General features: G+C 33.6%; 2 protein-coding genes across 2 annotated transcripts; one reads left to right on the top strand and one right to left on the bottom strand.

The window, feature by feature from the left end:
* The first annotated feature begins 12,606 nt into the window (after positions 1-12,606).
* LOC139891095 (uncharacterized) lies at positions 12,607-17,000 on the top strand. Its single transcript, XM_071874023.1, has 5 exons — positions 12,607-12,677; positions 13,788-14,203; positions 15,154-15,548; positions 16,202-16,351; positions 16,552-17,000. Exons 2-5 carry the CDS (start codon positions 13,816-13,818, stop codon positions 16,678-16,680), a joined length of 1,062 nt encoding a protein of 353 aa, XP_071730124.1. The 5' UTR covers positions 12,607-12,677; positions 13,788-13,815; the 3' UTR covers positions 16,681-17,000.
* Positions 17,001-17,890: 890 nt separating this feature from the next.
* Positions 17,891-20,931, bottom strand: LOC139894353 (ras-related protein RABA1f-like). Its single transcript, XM_071877591.1, has 3 exons — positions 20,595-20,931; positions 18,338-18,775; positions 17,891-18,239 (listed from the first exon to the last, which is right to left on the bottom strand). Exons 1-2 carry the CDS (start codon positions 20,813-20,815, stop codon positions 18,343-18,345), a joined length of 654 nt encoding a protein of 217 aa, XP_071733692.1. The 5' UTR covers positions 20,816-20,931; the 3' UTR covers positions 17,891-18,239; positions 18,338-18,342.
* Between the last annotated feature and the right edge of the window lie 1,607 nt (positions 20,932-22,538).

Genomic DNA, 22,538 nt, shown 5'->3' with positions numbered 1-22,538 from the left:
AATGTTTTATGAAATAGACACAAGTAAATGAAACTACATTATATGGGTGAATGATCGAAGCCGAATATGCCCCTTTTTAGCTTGGTAGCCTAAGAATTTGGGAACAGACCCCCAAATTGACGCGAATCCTAAAGATAGATCTATCGGGCCCAACAAGCCCCATTCTGGAATTTGGAATGCTTTAGTACTTCGAAATTATCATGTCTGATGGGTGTCCCGGAATGATGGGGATATTCTATATGCATCTTGTTAATGTCGGTTACCAGGTGTTCACCATATGAATGATTTTTATCTCTATGTATGGGATGTATATTGAAATATGAAATCTTGTGGTCTATTATTACGATTTAATAAATATATAGGTTAAACCTATAACTCACCAACATTTTTGTTGACGTTTAAAGCATGTTTATTCTCAGGTGATTATTAAGAGCTTTCGCTGTTGCATGCTAAAATATGGACAAGATTTGGTGTCAGCATGTTTGTATAATATTGTTTTAAAACTGCATTCGAGATTTACTTTGTTGTAACATATTAATATTGTAAACCAATATGTATTGGTAGTGTGTAAGTGTGATATTTTTAGATTATCATTTCTGGATAATCTAGGTGGTGTCCTTTTAACTTTGTCGATAAAAATAAAGGTTATGGTTTGTTTTAAAAACGAATGCATTCTTTGAAAAACATCTAACATAGAGGTCAAAACCTCGCAACGAAATCAATTAATATGGAACGTTTATAATCAATATGAACGGGAAAATTCATTTGGTATCCGAGCGTTGGTCTTAGAGAACCAGAAATTTGCATTAGTGTATCTTATCGAGTTTGTTATGATACATTAGTGAGTCTAGACTTCGACCGTGTTTTCTTTAAAAACGATTGCTTAACACTTTTGTTGGAAACTATATATTATTAACATGTAAATATAATGTGATATATTAACCTCTTAATGTGTTTGATATTGTGTGATTGATGTCTACCACTAGTACAAATCCATCGACTCACCTAATAATAATGAAGAGTCGAATATATTTTGGGAAGATTCACAAATTCCCGAAGAAGAACCGGAAGAGGAGGAACCGGAAGAGGAAGAAATAGAAGAAGAAGAGGTTCCGGAGGAGGAAATATTGATACCTACAGTAAATCGATTAAATAAAAGAAAATCCTCAACCAACGGACCAAAGTTAAAAATGGTCAATGGTGTTTCCGCCGAGGAAGCAAAATATTGGGAAGATTACCAATTTTCCGATGAATCGGATCCCAATGAGGATTTCGATGATGTAATAGAAATTACCTCGACCCAATTTAATATAGCAAAAGAAAATAATAAGGGAAAAAGTGTAAAAATAGAGAAACCTGATTCCAATCCCGATGAACTTTATATGTATCGGCAACGTTCGTATTTCCTAAATTGTAACAATAACTCGAGAACCTCTAAACCACCAGGTTTTTCTAAACCATTGTGGAAAATGACGGCTCGTATTAGAGGAACACCATATATCCCTAGAAAATTAGGAAAACGAACCAAGTTCGAAGAAGAAGAAACCAGTGATTCATATTAGAGGGTTGTAATCATGTTGTGTATTATATGTATTGTAGCGTGCTTGTACTTTTATGTTCTATGTAAAATTTCTTGTATTGTTTGTTAATTATCTTTTACGAATCTAATCCTTGTCTATTTTACAGTATAAAAACAAAATGGACGTTAAGGGTAGACAACCGAATATTTTAGAAGACCTACCAGAGGATATCATTTAGGAAATCTTGTCTAGAGTCGGTCGAAATTTATCAGCACATTAGGTATGGCGAAATTAACTTGTCAAACATTTGAAAGACTTTCCAGAAATGCCTTAGTTTATAAAAGACTTTCCTTTGATAGGTGGGGTATATCACATTGGGGAGACCGTAAGTTACGCCGTGTTTTCTTTAAAGCGTTAAATGCGGGGAACCCAAATGCAATTTTACGCTACGGGTTAAGAACCTATTTTGACTCAACATATCCCAGCATAGGATTTCGTGAGTTAAAAAGAGCTTCTAACATGCAGCATAAAGAAGCATGTTATACTTACGGGTTAGTGATGTTTGCTTCTTACCAAAGTGAGAAGAAGAACATCAGATTACAACTTTTAAATAAAACCTTCCCACAAGTGACGGATTCAGTAATTGGGGTGAGAAACAAGGTTTTTAGATTATTATGGGGCTATTGGACATTACGAAACCCTCGTCCTTTTGACGACATTACAACATATGGTCATAACGGTTACTTTCCACAACACCAAGGATGGGAAGTCGTCTTAGTAAAACCAGAATGCATGACTTGTTTCTGGACTTATGAATTACGTGTCTTTATTTCTTTTGCTGAACAACTTGCGTATTAACTAGAATTGCCTTTATAGCTGCCGAATAGCAAAGTTATTATGTGTTATATTTCATCCTATATGTATAATAGTGGTATTGTAAGTTTGTATTTTTGTATAAAATTTGAATGCGAAATTTTATTATAATCAGTTTTTTTCATATAGAATTGTAGTAGTTAAATTATATATTAGCTACTAAGTATGAACTTAACGGGTAGGTACTACCCGAATTAAAACTATAAAATGCTAATATGAAGAAAAAACTTTTATAAATGAGTTCATACTATGCTACAAAATACTATTGACTACTCTGAAAATTCTATATGATTAACTTATTTCTTTTGGGCTATTTTTGAAGGAAATGGCACCGGCAACTCGTTAGAATTTGAACATGAGTGAGGAAGACTTCAGTGTTTTCCTTGTAGTAAACATAGCCGCAGTACAAGCTGCAATTCAAAATAACAATAACTCTGGATCTAGCAGCGGAACTAATTTCACAAGAAATCGTGTAGGATGCTCCTACAAAGAATTCACTGCCTGCAAACCTTTGGAATTTGATGGAACCGGAGGACCAATTGGATTGAAACGGTGGACCGAGAAAGTCGAATCGGTGTTTGCCATAAGTAAGTGTACTAAAGAGGACAAAGTTAAGTACGCTACGCATACCTTCACAGGTACTGCGTTAACATGGTGTAACACCTATCTTGAACAGGTAGGACAAAATGCTGCTTACGCACTACCATGGTCAGCATTCAAGCAATTGATGAACGAGCAGTACAGTCCTAGAAACGAAGTCAATAAGCTTAAGGTAGAGCTTAGAGAGTTACGAACACAAGGGTTCGACATTACCACATATGAACGACGATTCACAGAGTTGTGCCTATTGTGTCCGGGAATGTTCGAAGATGAAGAAGAGAAGATCGACACGTTTATAAAAGGGTTACCAGTAAGGATTCAAGAAGATGTGAGTTCACACGAGCCCGCTTCCATACAAAAGGCAAGTCGAATGGCTCATAAACTCATAAATCAGATTGAGAGAAGAATTAAAGAGCAGGCGGCCGAAGAAGCCAACACGAAACAACTCAAGAAAAAGTGGGAGGAAAACAGTGACAAGAATCACCAGTACAACAACAATAACAATTACAACCACAATTGCAACAACTATCCCAACAACCGCAACAACAATCGCAACAATACCCGCAATCCTAACAATAACTACAACAAACATCTCAACAACAACAACAACTACAACAACCGTTCCAACAACAATAACAATCCCAACAACAACCTCAACAACAACAACGACAACAAAAATCAAAAATGCCAAAGGTGTGAAGAGTACCACCAGAATTAGTTCTGCACGACATTTTACACCAAGTGTAAAAGAACTGGCCATGGTGCGAAAAAGTGTGAGGTCTACGGACCAAAGTTTAACAGAACTAAAGGGAAAAATAGTGCCGAAACAAGTAATGTCGCCTTTGTTTGTTATGGATGTGGAAAACCGGGCCACATTAGAAGTAATTTCCCGAATCAGGGGAATACTAATGGACAGGGCTGCGCAAGAGTTTTCAATATTAGTACGGCAGAAGTGCAGGAAGACCCGGAACTTGTTACGGGTACGTTTCTTATTGACAATAAATATGCTTATGTTTTATTTGATTCGGGTGCGGATAGAAGCTAGATGAGTAGAGATTTTTATTAAGTTACCCATTGATGCCTTTGGATAGTAAATTTTTACTCGAATTAGCAAACGGTAAATTAATTTCAGCAGATAATATATGTCGGGATAGAGAAATTAAATTGGGGGATGTAACGTTTAAAATTGATTTAATACCAGTCGAGTTAGGGAGTTTTGATGTAATAATTGGCATGGACTGGTTGAAAAAGGTGAGAGCAGAGGTCGTTTGTTACAAAAATGCGATTCGCATTATGCGTGAAAAAGGAAAACCTTTAATGGTGTATAGAGAAAAGAACAATGCGAAATTAAATCTTATTAGTAGTTTGAAGGCGCAAAAACTAATAAGAAAATGTTGTTACGTCATTCTAGCACACATCAAGGAAGTTAAACCTGAAGAAAAGAACATCAGTGATGTTCCCGTCGCAAAAGAATTTCCCGATGTATTTCCGAAAGAATTACCGGGATTACCCCCACATCGATCCGTTGAATTTCAAATAGACCTTGTACCAGGAGCTGCACCAATAGCTCGTGCTCCATACAGACTCGCACCCAGCTAAATGAAAGAATTACAAAGTCAGTTACAGGAACTTTTAGAGCGTGGTTTCATTCGACCAAGCACATCACCGTGGGGAGCTCCTGTTTTGTTTGTCAAGAAAAAGGATGGTACATTTAGGTTGTGTATCGACTACCGAGAGTTGAACAAACTTACCATCAAGAACCGCTACCCACTACCGAGAATTGACGACTTATTTGATCAACTACAAGGCTCGTCGGTTTATTCGAAGATTGATTTACGTTCTGGATATCATCAAATGCGGGTGAAGAAGGATGATATTCTGAAGACTTCTTTTAGGATGCGTTACGATCATTACGAGTTTATGGTTATGCTGTTTGGGTTGACTAACGCACCAGCTGTGTTCATGGACCTCATGAACCGAGTGTGTGGACCATACATTAACAAGTTTGTCATTGTTTTCTTCGATGACATACTTATTTACTCAAAGAATGACCAAGAGCACGAAGAACATTTGAGAAAAGTGCTAGAGTTGTTAAGGAAAGAAAAACTATACGCTAAGTTTTCAAAGTGTGCATTTTGGTTAGAAGAAGTTCAATTCCTCGGTCATATAGTGAACAAAGAAGGTATTCAGGTGGATGCAGCAAAGATTGAAACCGTTGAAAAGTGGGAAACCCCGAAAACTCCAAAGCATATACGTCAATTTTTAGGACTGGCTGATTACTACAGAAGGTTCATCCAAGATTTTTCCAAAATAGCAAAACCTTTGACTGCATTAACGCATAAAGGGAAGAAATTTGAATGGAAGGATGAGCAGGAGAAAGCGTTTCAATTGTTGAAGAAAAAGTTAACTACGGCACCTATATTGTCATTGCCTGAAGGGAATGATGATTTTGTGATATATTGTGACGCCTCAAAGCAAGGTCTCGGTTATGTATTAGTGCAACGAACGAAAGTAATTACTTATGCGTCTAGACAATTGAAGATTCACGAGCAGAATTATACGACGCATGATTTGGAATTAGGCGCGGTTGTTTTTGCATTAAAGACTTAGAGGCACTACTTATATGGGGTCAAAAGTATTATATATACCGACCACAAAAGTCTTCAACACATATTTAATCAGAAACAACTGAACATGAGGCAGCGCAGATGGATTGAATTGTTGAATGATTACGACTTTGAAATTCGTTACCACCCGGGGAAGGCAAATGTGGTAGCGGACGCCTTGAGCAGAAAGGACAAAGAACCCATTCGAGTAAAAGCTATGAATTTAATGATTCGCACTAACCTTACTACTCAAATAAAGGAGGCACAACAAGGAGTTTTAAAAGAAGGAAATTTAAAGGATGAAATACCCAAAGGATCGGAGAAGCATCTTAATATTCGGGAAGACGGAACCCGATATAGGGCTGAAAGGATTTGGGTACCAAAATTTGGATATATGAGAGAAATGGTACTTAGAGAAGCTCATAAAACCAGATACTCAATACATCCTGGAACGGGGAAGATGTACAAGGATCTCAAGAAACATTTTTGGTGGCCGGGTATGAAATTCGATGTTGCTAAATACGTAGGAGAATGTTTGACGTGTTCTAAGGTCAAAGCTGAGCATCAGAAACCATCAGGTCTACTTCAACAACCCGAAATCCCGGAATGGAAATGGGAAAACATTACCATGGATTTCATCACTAAATTGCCAAGGACTGCAAGTGGTTTTGATACTATTTGGGTAATAGTTAATCGTCTCACCAAATCAGCACACTTCCTGCCAATAAGAGAAGATGACAAGATGGAGAAGTTAGCACGACTGTATTTGAAGGAAGTTGTCTCCAGACATGGAATACCAATCTCTATTATCTCTGATAGGGATGGCAGATTTATTTCAAGATTCTGGTAGACATTACAGCAAGCATTAGGAACTCGTCTAGACATGAGTACTGCCTATCATCCACAAACTGATGGGCAGAGCGAAAGGACGATACAAACGCTTGAGGACATGCTACGAGCATGTGTTATTAATTTCGGAAATAGTTGGGATCGACACCTACCGTTAGCAGAATTTTCCTACAACAACAGTTACCATTCAAGCATTGAGATGGTGCCGTTTGAAGCACTTTATGGTAGAAAGTGCAGGTCTCCGATTTGTTGAAGTGAAGTGGGGGATAGACAGATTACGGGTCCGGAGATAATACAAGAAACTACCGAGAAGATCATCCAAATTCAACAACGGTTGAAAACCGCCCAAAGTCGACAAAAGAGCTACGCTGACATTAAAAGAAAAGATATAGAATTTGAAATTGGAGAGATGGTCATGCTTAAAGTTTCACCTTGGAAAGGCGTTGTTCGATTTGGTAAACGAGAGAAATTAAATCCAAGGTATATTGGACCATTTAAGATTATTGATCGTGTCGGACCAGTAGCTTACCGACTTGAATTACCTCAACAACTCGCGGCTGTACATAGCACTTTTCACGTCTCAAATTTGAAGAAATGTTTTGCTAAAGAAGATCTCACTATTCCGTTAGACGAAATCCAAATCAACGAAAAACTTCAATTCATGGAAGAACTCGTCAAAATAATGGATCGTGAGGTTAAAAGACTTAAGCAAAACAAGATACCAATTGTTAAGGATCGATGGAATGCTCGTAGAGGACCTGAGTTCACCTGGGAACGAGAAGATCAGATGAAGAAGAAATACCCGCACTTATTTCCAGAAGATACGTCAACAACTCCAACTGCTTGAAATTTCGGGACGAAATTTATTTAACGGGTAGGTACTGTAGTGATCCGAACTTTTCCATGTTTATATATATTAAATGAAATTGATATTTATATGATTAAGTATTTCCAACATGTTAAGTAATCAAACTTGTTATGACTTGATTAATTGAAATAGGTTTCATACAGACAATTGACCACCCAAGTTGACCGGTGATTCACGAACGTTAACATTTGTAAAAACTATATGATGACATATATATATATATATATATATATATATATATATATATATATATATATATATATATATATATATATATATATAGTTAACATGATATTATGATAAGTAAATATATCATTAAGTATATTAACAATGAACTACATATGTAAAAACAAGACTACTAACTTAAGGATTTTGAAACGAGACATACAGGTAACGATTATCGTTGTAACAACATTTAAATGTATATATATCATATTAAGATATATTAATACATCATTATATCATGATAATGTAATGATTTAATATCTAATTAGTTATAATAAACAATGGGTTAACAACATTTAACAAGATCGTTAACTTAAAGGTTTCAAAACAACACTTACATGTAACGACTAACGATGACTTAACGACTCAGTTAAAATGTATATACATGTAGTATTTTAATATGTATTCATACACTTTTTAAAGACTTCAAGACACTTATCAAAGTACTTCTACTTAACAAAAATGCTTACAATTACATCCTCGTTCATTTTTATCAACAATTCCACTCGTATGCACTCGTATTTGTACTCGTACAATACACAGCTTCTAAATGTATTTACTATTGGTATATACACTCCAATGATCAGCTCTTAGCAGCCCATGTGAGTCACCTAACCATGTGGGAACCATAATTTAACATCTAGCATGAAACATCTCACAAAATTACAAACTAATGGAGCCTATATTGCTACTCCATATTCACGTGAATGTTAGGTACCACAAACACATTCACTTTGCAATTTTCTTGAATAAAATTACTCTCTCTCAAGTGTTCTTCCTTTTTTCTAAGTGTTCTTCATCATCTTCAACAAAATCTAGCTCAATCTAGTTCATAAATCCATACATAAACCAAGTTATAAAACAACTACTCAAGAACACACCAACAACACTTCCAAGTTTGCTAGCTTACTTCCAATCTTGCAAATCCACTTTGAGTGATCATCCAACCTCAAGAAATCTTTCTTATTTACAGTAAGATATCTTTCTAATACAAGATAATACTCATATTCAAACTTTGATCAATTTTTATAACTTTAACAATCTTATTTCGAGTGGAAATCTTACTTGAACTTGTTTTCGTGTCATGATTCTACTTCAAGAACTTTCAAGCCATCCAAGGATCCTTTGAAGCTAGATCTATTTTTCTCATTTCTAGTAGGTTTATCCACAAAACCTGAGGTAGTAATGATGTTCATAACATCATTCAATTCATATATATAAAGCTACCTTATTCGAAGGTTTAAACTTGTAATCACTAGAACATAGTTTAGTTAATTCTAAACTTGTTCGCAAACAAAAGTTAATCCTTCTAACTTGACTTGTAAAATCAACTAAAAACATGTTCTATATCTATATGATATGCAAACTTAATGATTTAAATCCTGAAAACACGAAAAACACCGTAAAACCGGATATACGCCGTCGTAGTAACACCGCGGGCTGTTTTGGGTTAGTTAATTAAAAACTATGATAAACTTTGATTTAAAAGTTGTTCTTATGGGAAAATGATTTTTCTTATGAACATGAAACTATATCCAAAAATCATGGTTAAACTCAAAGTGGAAGTATGTTTTCCAAAATGGTCATCTAGACGTCGTTCTTTCGATTGAAATGACTACCTTTACAAAAATGACTTGTAACCTGTATTTATGACTATAAAATTATACTTTTTCTGTTTAGATTCATAAACTTAAGTTCAATATGAAACCATAGCAACTTGAATCACTCAAAACGGATTTAAAACGAAGAAGTTATGGGTAAAACAAGATTGGATAATTTTGCTTGTTGTAGCTACGTGAAAATTGGTAACAAATCTATATTAATCATATCCTAGCTAACTCATATTGTATTATACATGTATTCTAATATATTATGTAATCTTGGGATACCATAGACACGAATACAATGTTTTGACATATCATATATATATATATATATATATATATATATATATATATATATATATATATATATATATATATATATATATATATATATATATATATATATATATATATATATATTTCGGAACAACCATAGACACTCTATATGCAGTAATGTTGGAGTTAGCTATACATGGTTGAGGTTGATTTCAAAATATTATATACTTTGAGTTGTGATCTAGCCTGAGGCTTGTATACACGAGGTGGTGGATTGATTCGAGATAATATATATTGCTGTATTTTCTGTACATCTAACTGTGGACAACTAGTTGTAGGTTACTAACGAGGACAGCTGACTTAATAAACTTAAAACAGTAAAACGTATTAAAAATGTTGTAAATATATTTTGAACATACCTTGATATATATGTACATATTTTTTATAGGTTCGTGAATCGACCAGTGGCCAAGTCTTACTTCCCGACGAAGTAAAAATCTGTGAAAGTGAGTTATAGTCCCACTTTTAAAATCTAATATTTTTGGGATGAGAATACATGCAATTTTATAAATGTTTTACGAAATAGACACAAGTAAATGAAACTACATTATATGAGTGAATGATCGAAGGCGAATATGCCCCTTTTTAGCTTGGTAGCCTAAGAATTTGGGAACAGACCCCCAAATTGACGCGAATCCTAAAGATAGATCTATCGGGCCCAACAAGCCCCATTCTGGAATTTGGAATGCTTTAGTACTTCGAAATTATCATGTCCGATGGGTGTCCCGGAATGATGGGGATATTCTATATGCATCTTGTGAATGTCGGTTACCAGGTGTTCACCATATGAATGATTTTTATCTCTATGTATGGGATGTATATTGAAATATGAAATCTTGTGGTGCATTATTACGATTTGATAAATATATAGGTTAAACCTATAACTCACCAATATTTTTGTTGACGTTTAAAGCATGTTTATTCTCAGGTGATTATTAAGAGCTTCCGCTGTTGCATGCTAAAATATGGACAAGATTTGGTGTCAGCATGTTTGTATAATATTGTTTTAAAACTGCATTCGAGATTTACTTTGTTGTAACATATTAATATTGTAAACCAATATGTATTGGTAGTGTGTAAGTGTGATATTTTTAGATTATCATTTTTGGATAATCTAGGTGGTGTCCTTTTAACCTTGTCGATAAAAATAAAGGTTATGGTTTGTTTTAAAAACGAATGCAGTCTTTGAAAAACGTCTCATATAGAGGTCAAAACCTCGCAACGAAATCAATTAATATGGAACGTTTATAATCAATATGAACGGGACATTTCATGACTCTGATAATTGAGATCATATGATGAATCTCAATCGAATTAAAATGCTATGGTAGCATAAACGAGATATAAGAAACTCGAATCTACAATTAATTCGAGCTGAAATATTCTAAATCGAACTATGGACCAAAATAGATGAAGGTTGGGTATCGAGAACAGGAAACAAACTTCTCTTTTTATTTGATTAATTCATCAGACAACAATAGATAAAATTTATAGTAAGTCGAATTGAATGTACACCAACATAAACTAATCAATTTGTAGGGCTGAGCTGATTGAATTAAATCACGGGCGTACAGGGTTTAAAGAAGAAAATATAGGGTTGAAACAGATGTATACAGATTACACTTACCCATTTGTTTTTATAGAGCATTTTTAATATTAATAATAAGTACATATAAATATAAATATAGTAATAATAGTACAATTAATAATATTATAAATAATCAAAATACTAATAATAATAATAATAATAAGAATAATAATAATAATAATAATAATAATAATAATAATAATAATAATAATAATAATAATAATAATAATAATAATAATAATAATAATAATAATAATATTGATACTCAAAATTATAATTATATTAATAATAGTAAGTAATAATAATGAATATAATTATTATAAAAAATGATAATAATAATATTATTAATGATAACGAATAATAATTTGTATTATTTTATAATAATAATATTATCAATCATAATAATCAAAAATTATAATTTTACTACTATCTCTAATATCAATGACATTAATAACATTAGTAATAATAATAAAGACAATATAACAATTTAAATGTATCAGATTTCTTTTTATATCTTATATATTAAATTAATAATATTAATAATACTGGTATCTATATTAATAATAAAAGAAATAATAATATTAAAAATAACTAAATTTTAACTTGTAGTATTAATTATGTAATATCACATAATACATTATATAATAACTTTTATTATATCTTATATTATATTATTTTACAAAATTAATTTTAATAATTAAACAATATAATATTTCAAATTATATTTCGAATTAATATATTATTTATATTTTTAAATATATCTGTATCTATTTACAAATAGTTGTTCGTGAATCATCGAGAACAGTCGAAGGGTAAATGAATACATGAACACAGTTCAAAGTTTTTGAGATTTCAACATTACACACTTTGCTTATCGTGTCGAGATCATAACAAGATTATGTTTAAATTTGGTCGGAAATTTTCGGATCGTCACAATCTTCCTGCTCGCAGCGAGTTAATTTTTTTCGCCAACACCATCAGGCTCGAAATAATTTTATCAACAAAACGAAACTAACTACGTTTGAACCGAACATATTTTAAAAAACACTAAAGACGACGACACCAACAACAACGCATAACACATGGACCATTTTTTTCTGTAAAAAAACTGCGTTAAATATGAACACGCCGGCCGAAAGCCCCCCACCGCATCGCGCGGGCCGGACCGGGCTAGTTAAAACAAAAGGACAGGTGGATTTTATTATTATTATTTTTTTGTGTGTGGCAAAAAAACTGAATTAAATAAATAAAAAGGACAGGTGAATATAATGATTTATTTCCATTGTATTAAATTTCGGACTATTTATGTTGCCCTCAAATATAGTTTCTCTCCGAAAACAAAATTAGTTCGTCCGTTCAGTCGATTAATCCCCTGTTCAAACCTCCGGTCAGAACCCTAGCTACCTTTATGCATACAAGGTATCATAATTTATATGCCCCTTTTTCGTTAAAATTAATTCAAGTTATTAAATTTTGAAAAAAATGAAGCTTAAATTAATTTCCTAATTATTGTTTCATTTCCACGTAACTCAATTTTAGGGATTTTACGGTTAACGGAACAAAATTATAACTTAATCTAAGCTCTGAAGCTTCGTTGATGATAAAAAGGTATACTCTATTTTATTTTTACTGTTATAAAAAAAATAGAGTATACTGAATTTCGTTTTCTAGCTAGATTACTGTTATTAATGTTGACTTATTGGCATAAGTAGTTTAATTCTTAAAAGTAATCATGCTAAGTTTCATTATTTTGAATGTGATTGTTTATTAAGGTAAGAAATTGGTTAAAATGTAGTTCTCTGTAATCCATTATAGAAACAAATCAATGAAGCTAATTTTGGGAAATGTATTGTAATTTATTTAATTTATACTTTCTTTATGCTTTATTTATTTGTATGAAAATTGGGAGCAATGCTTGATTGATTCTTGTTTGATACCTTTTATAACTGTTTTAAGGTAACAAAGGGCTTCTGTATGAAACCTCTATCTATGCTTATATATAACTGTATACGTATACGTGTGTGTTCCTTTTGGAAGAAGGAAAATGTCTATATCTAGAACACAGATTTTAACTTGTGATTAAATTCTGGTTACACTTTTCAGTTTAATTTTAATCAAAGGTTGTTGTTTCTTATGTAACTTCTTGTTTTTGGTTTGCATAGCGTTTAGCTCATGCTATTGTAGCTTCTAGTCGGGAATTTTATCAACTAGTGTGGTATTAGCTCAAGTGTCGGTAAGTGTATCATGTCTTAAATTAGTTAATTAGTGTATTATTAATTATATAATTAGGTGAGAAGTTTGTGTACGCTGTACAGTATAGGAATCTGTGATGTCGTTAGCCAGTGTATCATGTGAAATGTAGTCAACTTGCGCGACATAATGAGCTACCAATCATATTTCAAGCATGTATCTTTTGTCATTTTAGTTGCCTAAACAATTATGTCAGCCTAAAAAGGTTAATTCATAGAGTTGATCAGTCCCAGATCCATGTAATAATATATGTATGCGCTAATAACCTAAAGTGATAGTTCTTAAGAATATTAAGTTAGATACTTGATGAATGTGTTTATATGCTACTATATACCGGTGCAAGTAACATGAAGTTATACGTGTTGGAAGTTTTAACATTATAGGTTTGTCTAATTTGTCGTTTTTAGTTGTAATTTTAAGGACATAATATTAAGTGCTTAATTTCTTCCTTTATGTCAACAAATACAGTTATATTGGGTGAATATCGTTCAACATCATGGGACAACCGAATATGTCATACACTGATCCAATGCCTGAAGTGGACCCACAAGTGCATTATCATCATACAGAACATGGTACAGTATCTTACGGTGGGCCCACATCTTCTTGGCAGCCTTATAATACTTCTACTACCATATTACCACCTCGAACGAACTTTGATCCTTTTTACCCGCCCGAAAATCACGGGCACCTGCCCTACTTGACGACCCAATACAACAGTGAACATTGCAATACATACATGATATCTTCACCTAGTGGTGGAAATTTCTCTGTTCCGGTTAATAACCATTTGGTTCATGGTGGTCAATCGGTTCAAGCAGTACCTAATCCTTGGTTGGAACAGCTTACATGGAATTATTGTCATGGTGTACCTTTTGTGCAAGGTATTTGATGATACTATTTGTCTTCTTTATTGTTTAGGTCTATTTTTTTTACTTAGATTTTTTTTTTTTTTTTTTTTTTGTTTTTTGTGAGTTTTCCTTTTTTTGTTATGCTAACTTCTCTTAAATTGATTAAATACAATCAAATGCGACCATATTAACATCCTCGTTCACTTATATAGAATAAATGGAAAATGGAAATATCTGTTTTTATCAGTTATGAGGTTTGTCTTATGCATTATTTTCTTTTTAAAAGAAAGGTATCGTGTACGCATTTAAATGTTGCTTGACTTTCAAGATGACCAGGGTAGTAATATCAATGATAAAAGACAATTTGGGTAATACCAGATGTGTTAGTTTTTTTTTGGTTGTCAAATACAAGTTTACTTACACTAATGAACTATACATCCTTCTCTACTAATCATATTACTTTTTTTTGTCCAGAAAAAAATGCAACGATCTAATTTTGGTTAGAATTTTGAATCAAGATTCACCACTCTTCCTATTAGCAATCCTTATAAGTAATAAAGTTAGTATTGGCTTTCAATAAGCATTTTGTATATGTCCTAGTAAACGGATAAGGTTTTCCTTGTTTGAGCTACCTGGGAGGGCGGGTACAAATTGCTCAGATGTACGCAGCCTAACAGCGTTATTCCGTTGCCGTTTGTGACCCTTTCATTAGCCACCCTAATATATGTTGCTAGTGAGTTACCCTAATATATGTTGCTAGTGAGTTTTGAACTCGAGACCTCTTGCGAGGATATCTGGATCCTAACCACTAAGTTGTTTACATGTTAGGTGTTTGGTAAATGATAGTAAGACATTCTTAGTAAACTACGTTGCATATCAAAGTTTGCAATTTATGTTGGGTCAATGAGTATTATTTAGTCAAAATTGTCAAATATCTAGATTGTAAGATATTAATCCACAAACAAGTTCTCTTCTTCTTGCAGGTGGTATCGATGTTCCGAACATGGGACTTCATGGATCTCAAATCCCAACCATGAGTAGAAACTCCATGCCTCTAATGCATCCTCGTCCTATTAGACCCCCACATGGGTCCCACAATGTTTATCATCCACCCCCACCACCACCTTTGCCGCCAGTGCATCTCCAAAACATGGACATTCATTTGCCCTCGACATCAACTTCGCATAGGAATCATACTGGAACCCTAAATCCAAATCCTATTCAGAACGCTGCTATTAATTCAGCGCTTAGTTCGTTGCCCATACCCCCACCACCACCGGGCATTAGGGACTATGAGGCTTATTACCGGGCGCAGACGATCGGCTTTACTTTATGGCATCATGGCTTTGGTCATCATATGAGAGTTCTTCCTCAAGAAGTAATCTTTTATCTCTCTCTCTCTTTACACACGCACACACACCCACAAATCACACTGTAACACACACACACACACACACACACACACACACGCACACCACGAAGTCGAATAGATGATCATCGTGACAATATGTGCTTGAATATAGACTACATGCCTTATGTGGAAAGTAGCAAAGAATCACTTTGTTTACTCTCTCCACTTAAACAACTGGTATTAAGGGTGTTAATTGTTATTGAGTTAAATGTTAGAGATATTAGAGATTCATTTATTATAATGTAGTAATGTACTTTGGCCGGAGCTCGAAAAATATATAAAAACGTTGTTCTCGGGTTACTGTGAAAGAATAACTGAATTTAGATTTTACAGGTAGAATGATTACCCAACTTTCATGGTTTTTTTTACCTACATGTATGCATTAAAGAAAGCTTATTAATCTCACAATTAGGTTTTGCGTTATCATGTGAATTATTACCTATCACCTTTTTTTCTCTGTCCTTTTCGATAAACATCTTTCTATATGTTTCTATACTATCACTAGTTGACCTGATTATTTATACATTAGCATTATATCAACGATGGTCCTTTTTAGCTATTTTGGTTTATTTCTTCTTTTACAATCATAATTTTTTTTGTCGCGTTTTCTTTATATGCAGGAGCTTCTTGCATTAAGTGAACAGATTGGCAGCGTTGATTCAGGCTTAACAGATGATTTCATTTCTGATCATCTAAGGATAAGAACATTTTTTAATCTTGAAGATGTAGACCTTGCTGTTGAAGAACCTAATTTATGTGTAATATGTCAGGTACTCGTATCTTTGCAAGTCTTGTTAATTAAGCATATCAAGATTTTAAATTACTATCTTGAATATGAAAACTTCCATTTATTGTCATTATCATATATAGGAACTGATCAAAGTTTTCAGTGTGTTGATTTGGTTTTACACGGCAATTTAAATAACCCATTTGTATACTAACTGGATGATGTTGATTTGGTTTTATGCAGATGGAATTTGAGGATCAAGAAAAGATAGGAATGTTGGATTGTTGGCATGAGTACCATGAAGAATGTATCAAAAAGTGGTTGACTGTGAAGAACAACTGCCCCATTTGCAAATCGATAGCGCTTACCTAAACAGACAGTATATTTTATCTGTTATAGAATTTTGTAAATATTAAAGTTTGATGTCATTTTGGGGGTTGCAGCTGCCGATAACCATTTAAAACGCGGTATGTTGTTTAAAACCGTTTTTGTATAGACTTTTTTTTTTTGCCGACCAGCTCACTGAACAAAGTGATTGGTGATATTTAACAATGGGGTTGGTGTGTTTTTGTATGTTGGTACATATAACTTAAACATTCATGTGGATGCTGGTGATTTTGTACATATGGTTAGTTTTAGATGATGCAAACTTGTCTTTTTGTTTATTTAGTTGATTCTGTATTACAAGTATATTCTCCTGGACATCTTAATATACATAAGATAAGATCAAATGGTGATTGGCTTTTTGCAGCAAGTCGTGTGTTTTACAGTTCAAATTTATACTCCATTGATTAAATTGTATTTTAAATTTTTATATATAATGTAATAAATGGGATTGAGAAGTTCTTTAGTGATGTTCGGCAATGCAATCCTAACCGGATTTAACTAATGAATCTTCGCCTTGAAGGTTTTAACATTATCGGTTATGAGTTTCATTTTCATTTTTTAGTTTTGCATTTCAATTTCAGTTTTGCGTATTCGAGTTTCGCGTTTCAAGTTTTTCACATTTTAGTTCCAGTTATGCGTTTCGAGTTTCAGTTTCAAGGTTCGAGTTTTAAGTTTCGCGTTTAGTTTCAGTTTTAAGTTTCGCGTTTTAGTTTCAGTTTTAAGTTTCGCGTTTTAGTTTCAGTTTTAAGTTTCGCGTTTTAGTTTCACGTTTCAATTTTGGTTTCACATTTCAGTTATCAATTTTAAGTTTTCAGTTTCGCGTTTTAGCTCCAGCTTTCAGTTTTGTGCGTCAATTTCAGTTTTTAGTTCCCCGTTTTAGTTTTCGCTTTCAGAGTTTACTTGTTAGTTTTATAGTTTTTATTTTGGCATTTCAATCTCAATTTTCAAATTTAGTTTTCTGTTATGCTCATTGTAAGTTTTATATCTAATTCTAAAAAATTATAGGCAAAAATTGGGTCTCCACCCAACCCCGGCCCAACTGGGTTCAACCTGTTTGGACCCGTTAAAAAACGACCCCTTAGGGTTCAACTCGTTTGGACCAAAACCCTTTTGAGTTCGACGGAACCCGTTTGAATTTGACCCAAACTCGTCCCAAGCTGATTGCCAGGTATACATATGATGCAACAAATTAGTAACTCAAAAAAATTAACTCCTTGTATAAGAGAACCTTTAGGAGAACCTTTAAAGACAATTCAGCATCTACTAGTATGAATAAAAAGGCTAACAAATGATGAAATAATTCAGCGACTCATTGAATGTCAAACAAACAATCTCTTAAATATTACACAAAAAAAATTCGTAAAAATCATCACATGTTACTTAAAAGAGTCTTAGACCCTTGCAGGATCATTCTCAGTTCAATCATCGAATCGCCTTCTAGAATCCAGACTATCGTTTAAAATTTATACTGGTGTCAATCAACTTGCAGGCTCAAACTCATTTCCCCAACATTCAAATTTACTTCACGCAAACCGTCCCCGATCCTGGAAAAAACATTCCGACACATACGTTATACACAATCAATCTACTGCATTTTAACAATTACAAGATTCGAGTAATAGAAGAGTATTTGAATACTTACTCTTGTTAAGCAGAACAACAACCAGCATTCTTAACAGCAGAGACATCATCCTTTGATCCGACATTAATAGTTTGTCCTTTAGGCAAAGCCGAAGAGTCATTAGCCGCATCAAGTGCTTTTCGGCTAACAACGTGATATATTTGCGTAAGGACTTCGGTGAAAGCGGTTTCAACGTTCAAAGCCTCCAGAGCTGATGTCTCCATAAAATATGTGTTTTCCTTTTCCGCAAATGTTTTTGCCTCCTCTGTAGGAACAGCACGCAAGTGGCGCAAGTCGGCCTTGTTTCCTACTAACATGATTACAATGTTGGAGTCGGTGTGATCTCGTAGCTCTTTCAACCATCTCTCAACGTTCTCAAAGGTGACGTGGCGAGATGTATCGTACACAAGTAAAGCACCAACGGCCCCTCTGTAGTATGCACTTGTAATTGCACGGTACCTTATGTTAAACAAGAGAAGACATTAAGGTTAGACTTAAAAAGATGAAATTTTGCAAACAAATGCCTAATAAGGAAACGGGATGAACAGGTTTAAAGTCGCCCATATTGTACTTTTGATGCATAAAATCTCCTTAAGGCTAAAGCTTATTTTTCAGTAATTTAGATTATTGTTGTGATAATATGGTTTTGGTTAGCATATTAAGTATTAAAGGCACTATAGTAGTATAGAATATAAAATGTAGCATAGACCTGGCAAATAAGACCCAAAGCTTCAAAAATGGGTCCATTGGGTTTACTTGAAGACCCAAATGGGTCCAAATGGGTTTACATTGTAGCATAATGGTTGCAGTTCAACTGAAACTAAAACAACTTAACTAGGTGAATTGCATAGAAGCTATAACTTTTATCAATCACAAGTAAGTTCTATCGTATGCTAGAGCAATCAGTTCTCTAACTTCCAATATAGTTCAGACAAACAATTCATGCATTTACTACAAAATATTATGAATACCTATAATTAAGTCAGGTGGTGTATGGCCTTATTACTTACGTGTTTGTCCTTACTGAATAAAGAAACATTGTATCTTACTATAATTACATGTTTGTCCTTACTGAATAAAGAAACATTTTACTAGTATCTTACTATATTTGGAGATCACTTAAATCCTTGGTTGGCACACTTTTGGCAAGACCTTATGTTAGTATCGGTAGACATGAACCAGAGGCCTTAATAAGGTGTGTTCTATGTGGATATTAAATATTAATCAAACCATATAGAAAATACAAACTCTTTTCATGACAAAATATGCTAAACCTTTTCTATGACCCCATGAAAAGTGGTAAAGCTTGGACTCACTTTTCACATGACCTAATCACATGACCGTACTTAAACTATACTTTATAAGAGTGATGTATAAAAATGCAAAAGATTAATCTAGTGAGATTAAATTGTTTGATAGTCTAATTTTCTTGATATGATTACGAAAAAATATATAAATGAATAGATTATTATAAAGGTTTTTCAAAATTTTGCGCTCTTACAAAATTTTAGACCCTGTTGGATTACACATGCTCAAAAACGTCTCTGCCTAAACATTAGGCAAATCAATTGCGCAGAAAAAAATTAATTAGAGACGAACAAATCTAAAAGTAAAATGAGATTATGTTGCTTATCTCAAGTACATGAAGGTCATGACCAAGCTATAAAAATAGGCGTCATCAAGAAGGTTTAAGGAGGACTGAATGATCAAACAATATACTACTCTTCTGCTTTAAGAATACTCCTCTATTTATTCTGTCCCAAATTCACACATGCTCGGTTCTATTTAAGGATGTGTGACGTAAAACCGATCACACTCATGTGTAATGCGAGTTACCAAAGAATCGCCACCCGAGACAAATAAATCCTTAAAACATTATATTTATACAAATAATATATCTTATTATAACTTGAATTGTACAAACGTAAACGAGTCCAGGTGTTCGGTAATCATGGCAGGTAACCCTGTAACCTAGACTTGTAACCCGAGCCAGCCGAAAATCAAAATATCACTTCATTTTTGAGGTAACAACTACCCATACTGAAATGATAACACATTTATTTTTCACAAAAGCATAATTGGAGCTGTATCAATCATTTCAAATGCACAATTTACACCAATTAACCCCCGAGATCACCACAATAACAATATAAACCCTAGAAAATATCAGTTACCGTAGATCGAGATCTTAACGTGTATACAAACAGTAATTGAACCTGCAGTTTCATTTCTAAGAAATAAATTCAAAATTATAACAGAATTAAAGAGGAAAAAAAACCTTTCTTGACCAGCAGTATCCCAAATCTGAGCTTTAACAATTTTATCATCAACACGAATGGATCTGGTAGCGAATTCAACGCCGATGGTTGACTTAGATTCGAGATTGAACTCATTTTTAGCAAATCTAGAAAGTAAATTTGATTTGCCAACACCTGAATCACCGATGAGAACTAATTTAAAAAGGTAATCGTAGTCATCGTCGGCTCTGTAAGCCGCCATTGGATTGGATAAGAATTGATATAAAAAAATAGGGGAAAATAGATAAAATTGAATTGAATTGAATTGAGTTTGTGAGTGGGGGTTTATGTTTATGTTTATGGGGCGATCAATGAGAGATCGTGTTGACAAGATTCACGAGATAGGCGCCGGGGACGCGTTAATTCAATCAATATTCATTTTCATATTTTACTTTTTATTCTTTTTCCATTTTTTTCTAAACAATGAATTTTATTTATTTATTATTATTTAGTTTAATTGGCGTAGTAGTTATTTGGAGTAAAATACATGTATGCTGGAAAATTTCAGGGGCGGAGACGAGGGGACTGGGTGGTGCTCAGCCCCCCAAAGGCCCAATAGAGACCAATGTTTTAATTGTATTTTTATGCACAAATAATTGTAAGCCTATCTTTCAATTTTAAATATAATATTGTCTAAAATTAAATGGCCCAGTTTTAATATTGTCTAAAATTAAATGAAACAAATTTTTGTAATTATCTGATTATCGAATAAGCCACCCTCATCTGTAATTCCTGACTTCACCTCGTGCAGGATGCATCTACAATGTTATGAAAGTACTCCGTATGATTTCATTTTTGATTTGCTATTAACTTCAACCTACTGTAGTACACGAACATACGTAACAAATGCAACTCAAGTACATATTGATATTACATAGTAACATGTTCAACATCCTTGTTTTCCTTTTTCCATTTTCTTACTTTAGATTCAAGCATGTTTTTTTGCCTTTCAAAAAAAAAAAAAAGATTCAAGCATGTTTTTAACTCAATAATCCGGGAATCATGTTCATAGATTGGGGACACGTTGGTGGATCTAACCAAACGAAAAAATCTACAGCCGAACTACTGAAAAGTTAAAAACAACGAAAGTCGGTTTAACACTAACATCAAAAAATAAAGAATTACCTTAAGTTGGCTTATTAAGTACCTTCATTGGACAACTGTAAAAAACATCAAACTGAGTTCTAGGGGTCCTAGATGTAGGAACTGAAGTGCGTCTACCCCAAATGCAATTTATTATGGTCAATTCAACAATAACGAACCGTAAATCGTTCGAATTGAAGAATTTAAGGTTTCCTGTATGCTTGAAATGATAACAGGAAAATGAAATACGAGTTAATAAAGGAGATAAAGAAGAAATTGTCAATTTTACCTCTCACGTGATTCGCACATGATAGGACTTAACGAATGAAATTGACGACCGTCAGTGCAAGGGACTATATCAGTTTAACATGCATATATGTCAAAAGGTGTACGTCTGTCAAGGACACCCTGGCCCTGTGTTTCCTTTGAAAACCCACCAGACCCACCCCGAAAGAGTCGGATGCCGGAAAAGTACCTCCAACGAGTCTCACACATGTAATAAGAACAATCATCATCCCACTGTCACAAGAGTTGTAAATTTTTGTCACGAGTGGAGATTGAACATGCGCATATTTTATGTCAAAACTTCCACATGATAGGTCTCAGCTTCAAATGTTTGAGATGCATATACCAGGGACTATCAACAGGAAAAGTTTAGGGGGAAATCAATAGTATTATACAAATCACCCGGATTATCATATTAAAAATATAGACATACGTGTGCATTAATAGATTGTACTGTACAACTCCGAATCTATAAAAATAATAGAGAGTAGTAGAAATATCACCTCCTAAAAATATCATATAGGTGTGCGAGTGTTGTTTTCAAAAATGTAAACATC

The sequence above is a fragment of the Rutidosis leptorrhynchoides genome, chromosome 2 (genome assembly GCF_046630445.1).
Source record: "Rutidosis leptorrhynchoides isolate AG116_Rl617_1_P2 chromosome 2, CSIRO_AGI_Rlap_v1, whole genome shotgun sequence".
NCBI classification, from domain to species: domain Eukaryota; kingdom Viridiplantae; phylum Streptophyta; class Magnoliopsida; order Asterales; family Asteraceae; genus Rutidosis; species Rutidosis leptorrhynchoides.
Note: the sequence above shows the minus strand (reverse complement) of the source record. Positions and strands in the feature narration are given on the sequence as shown.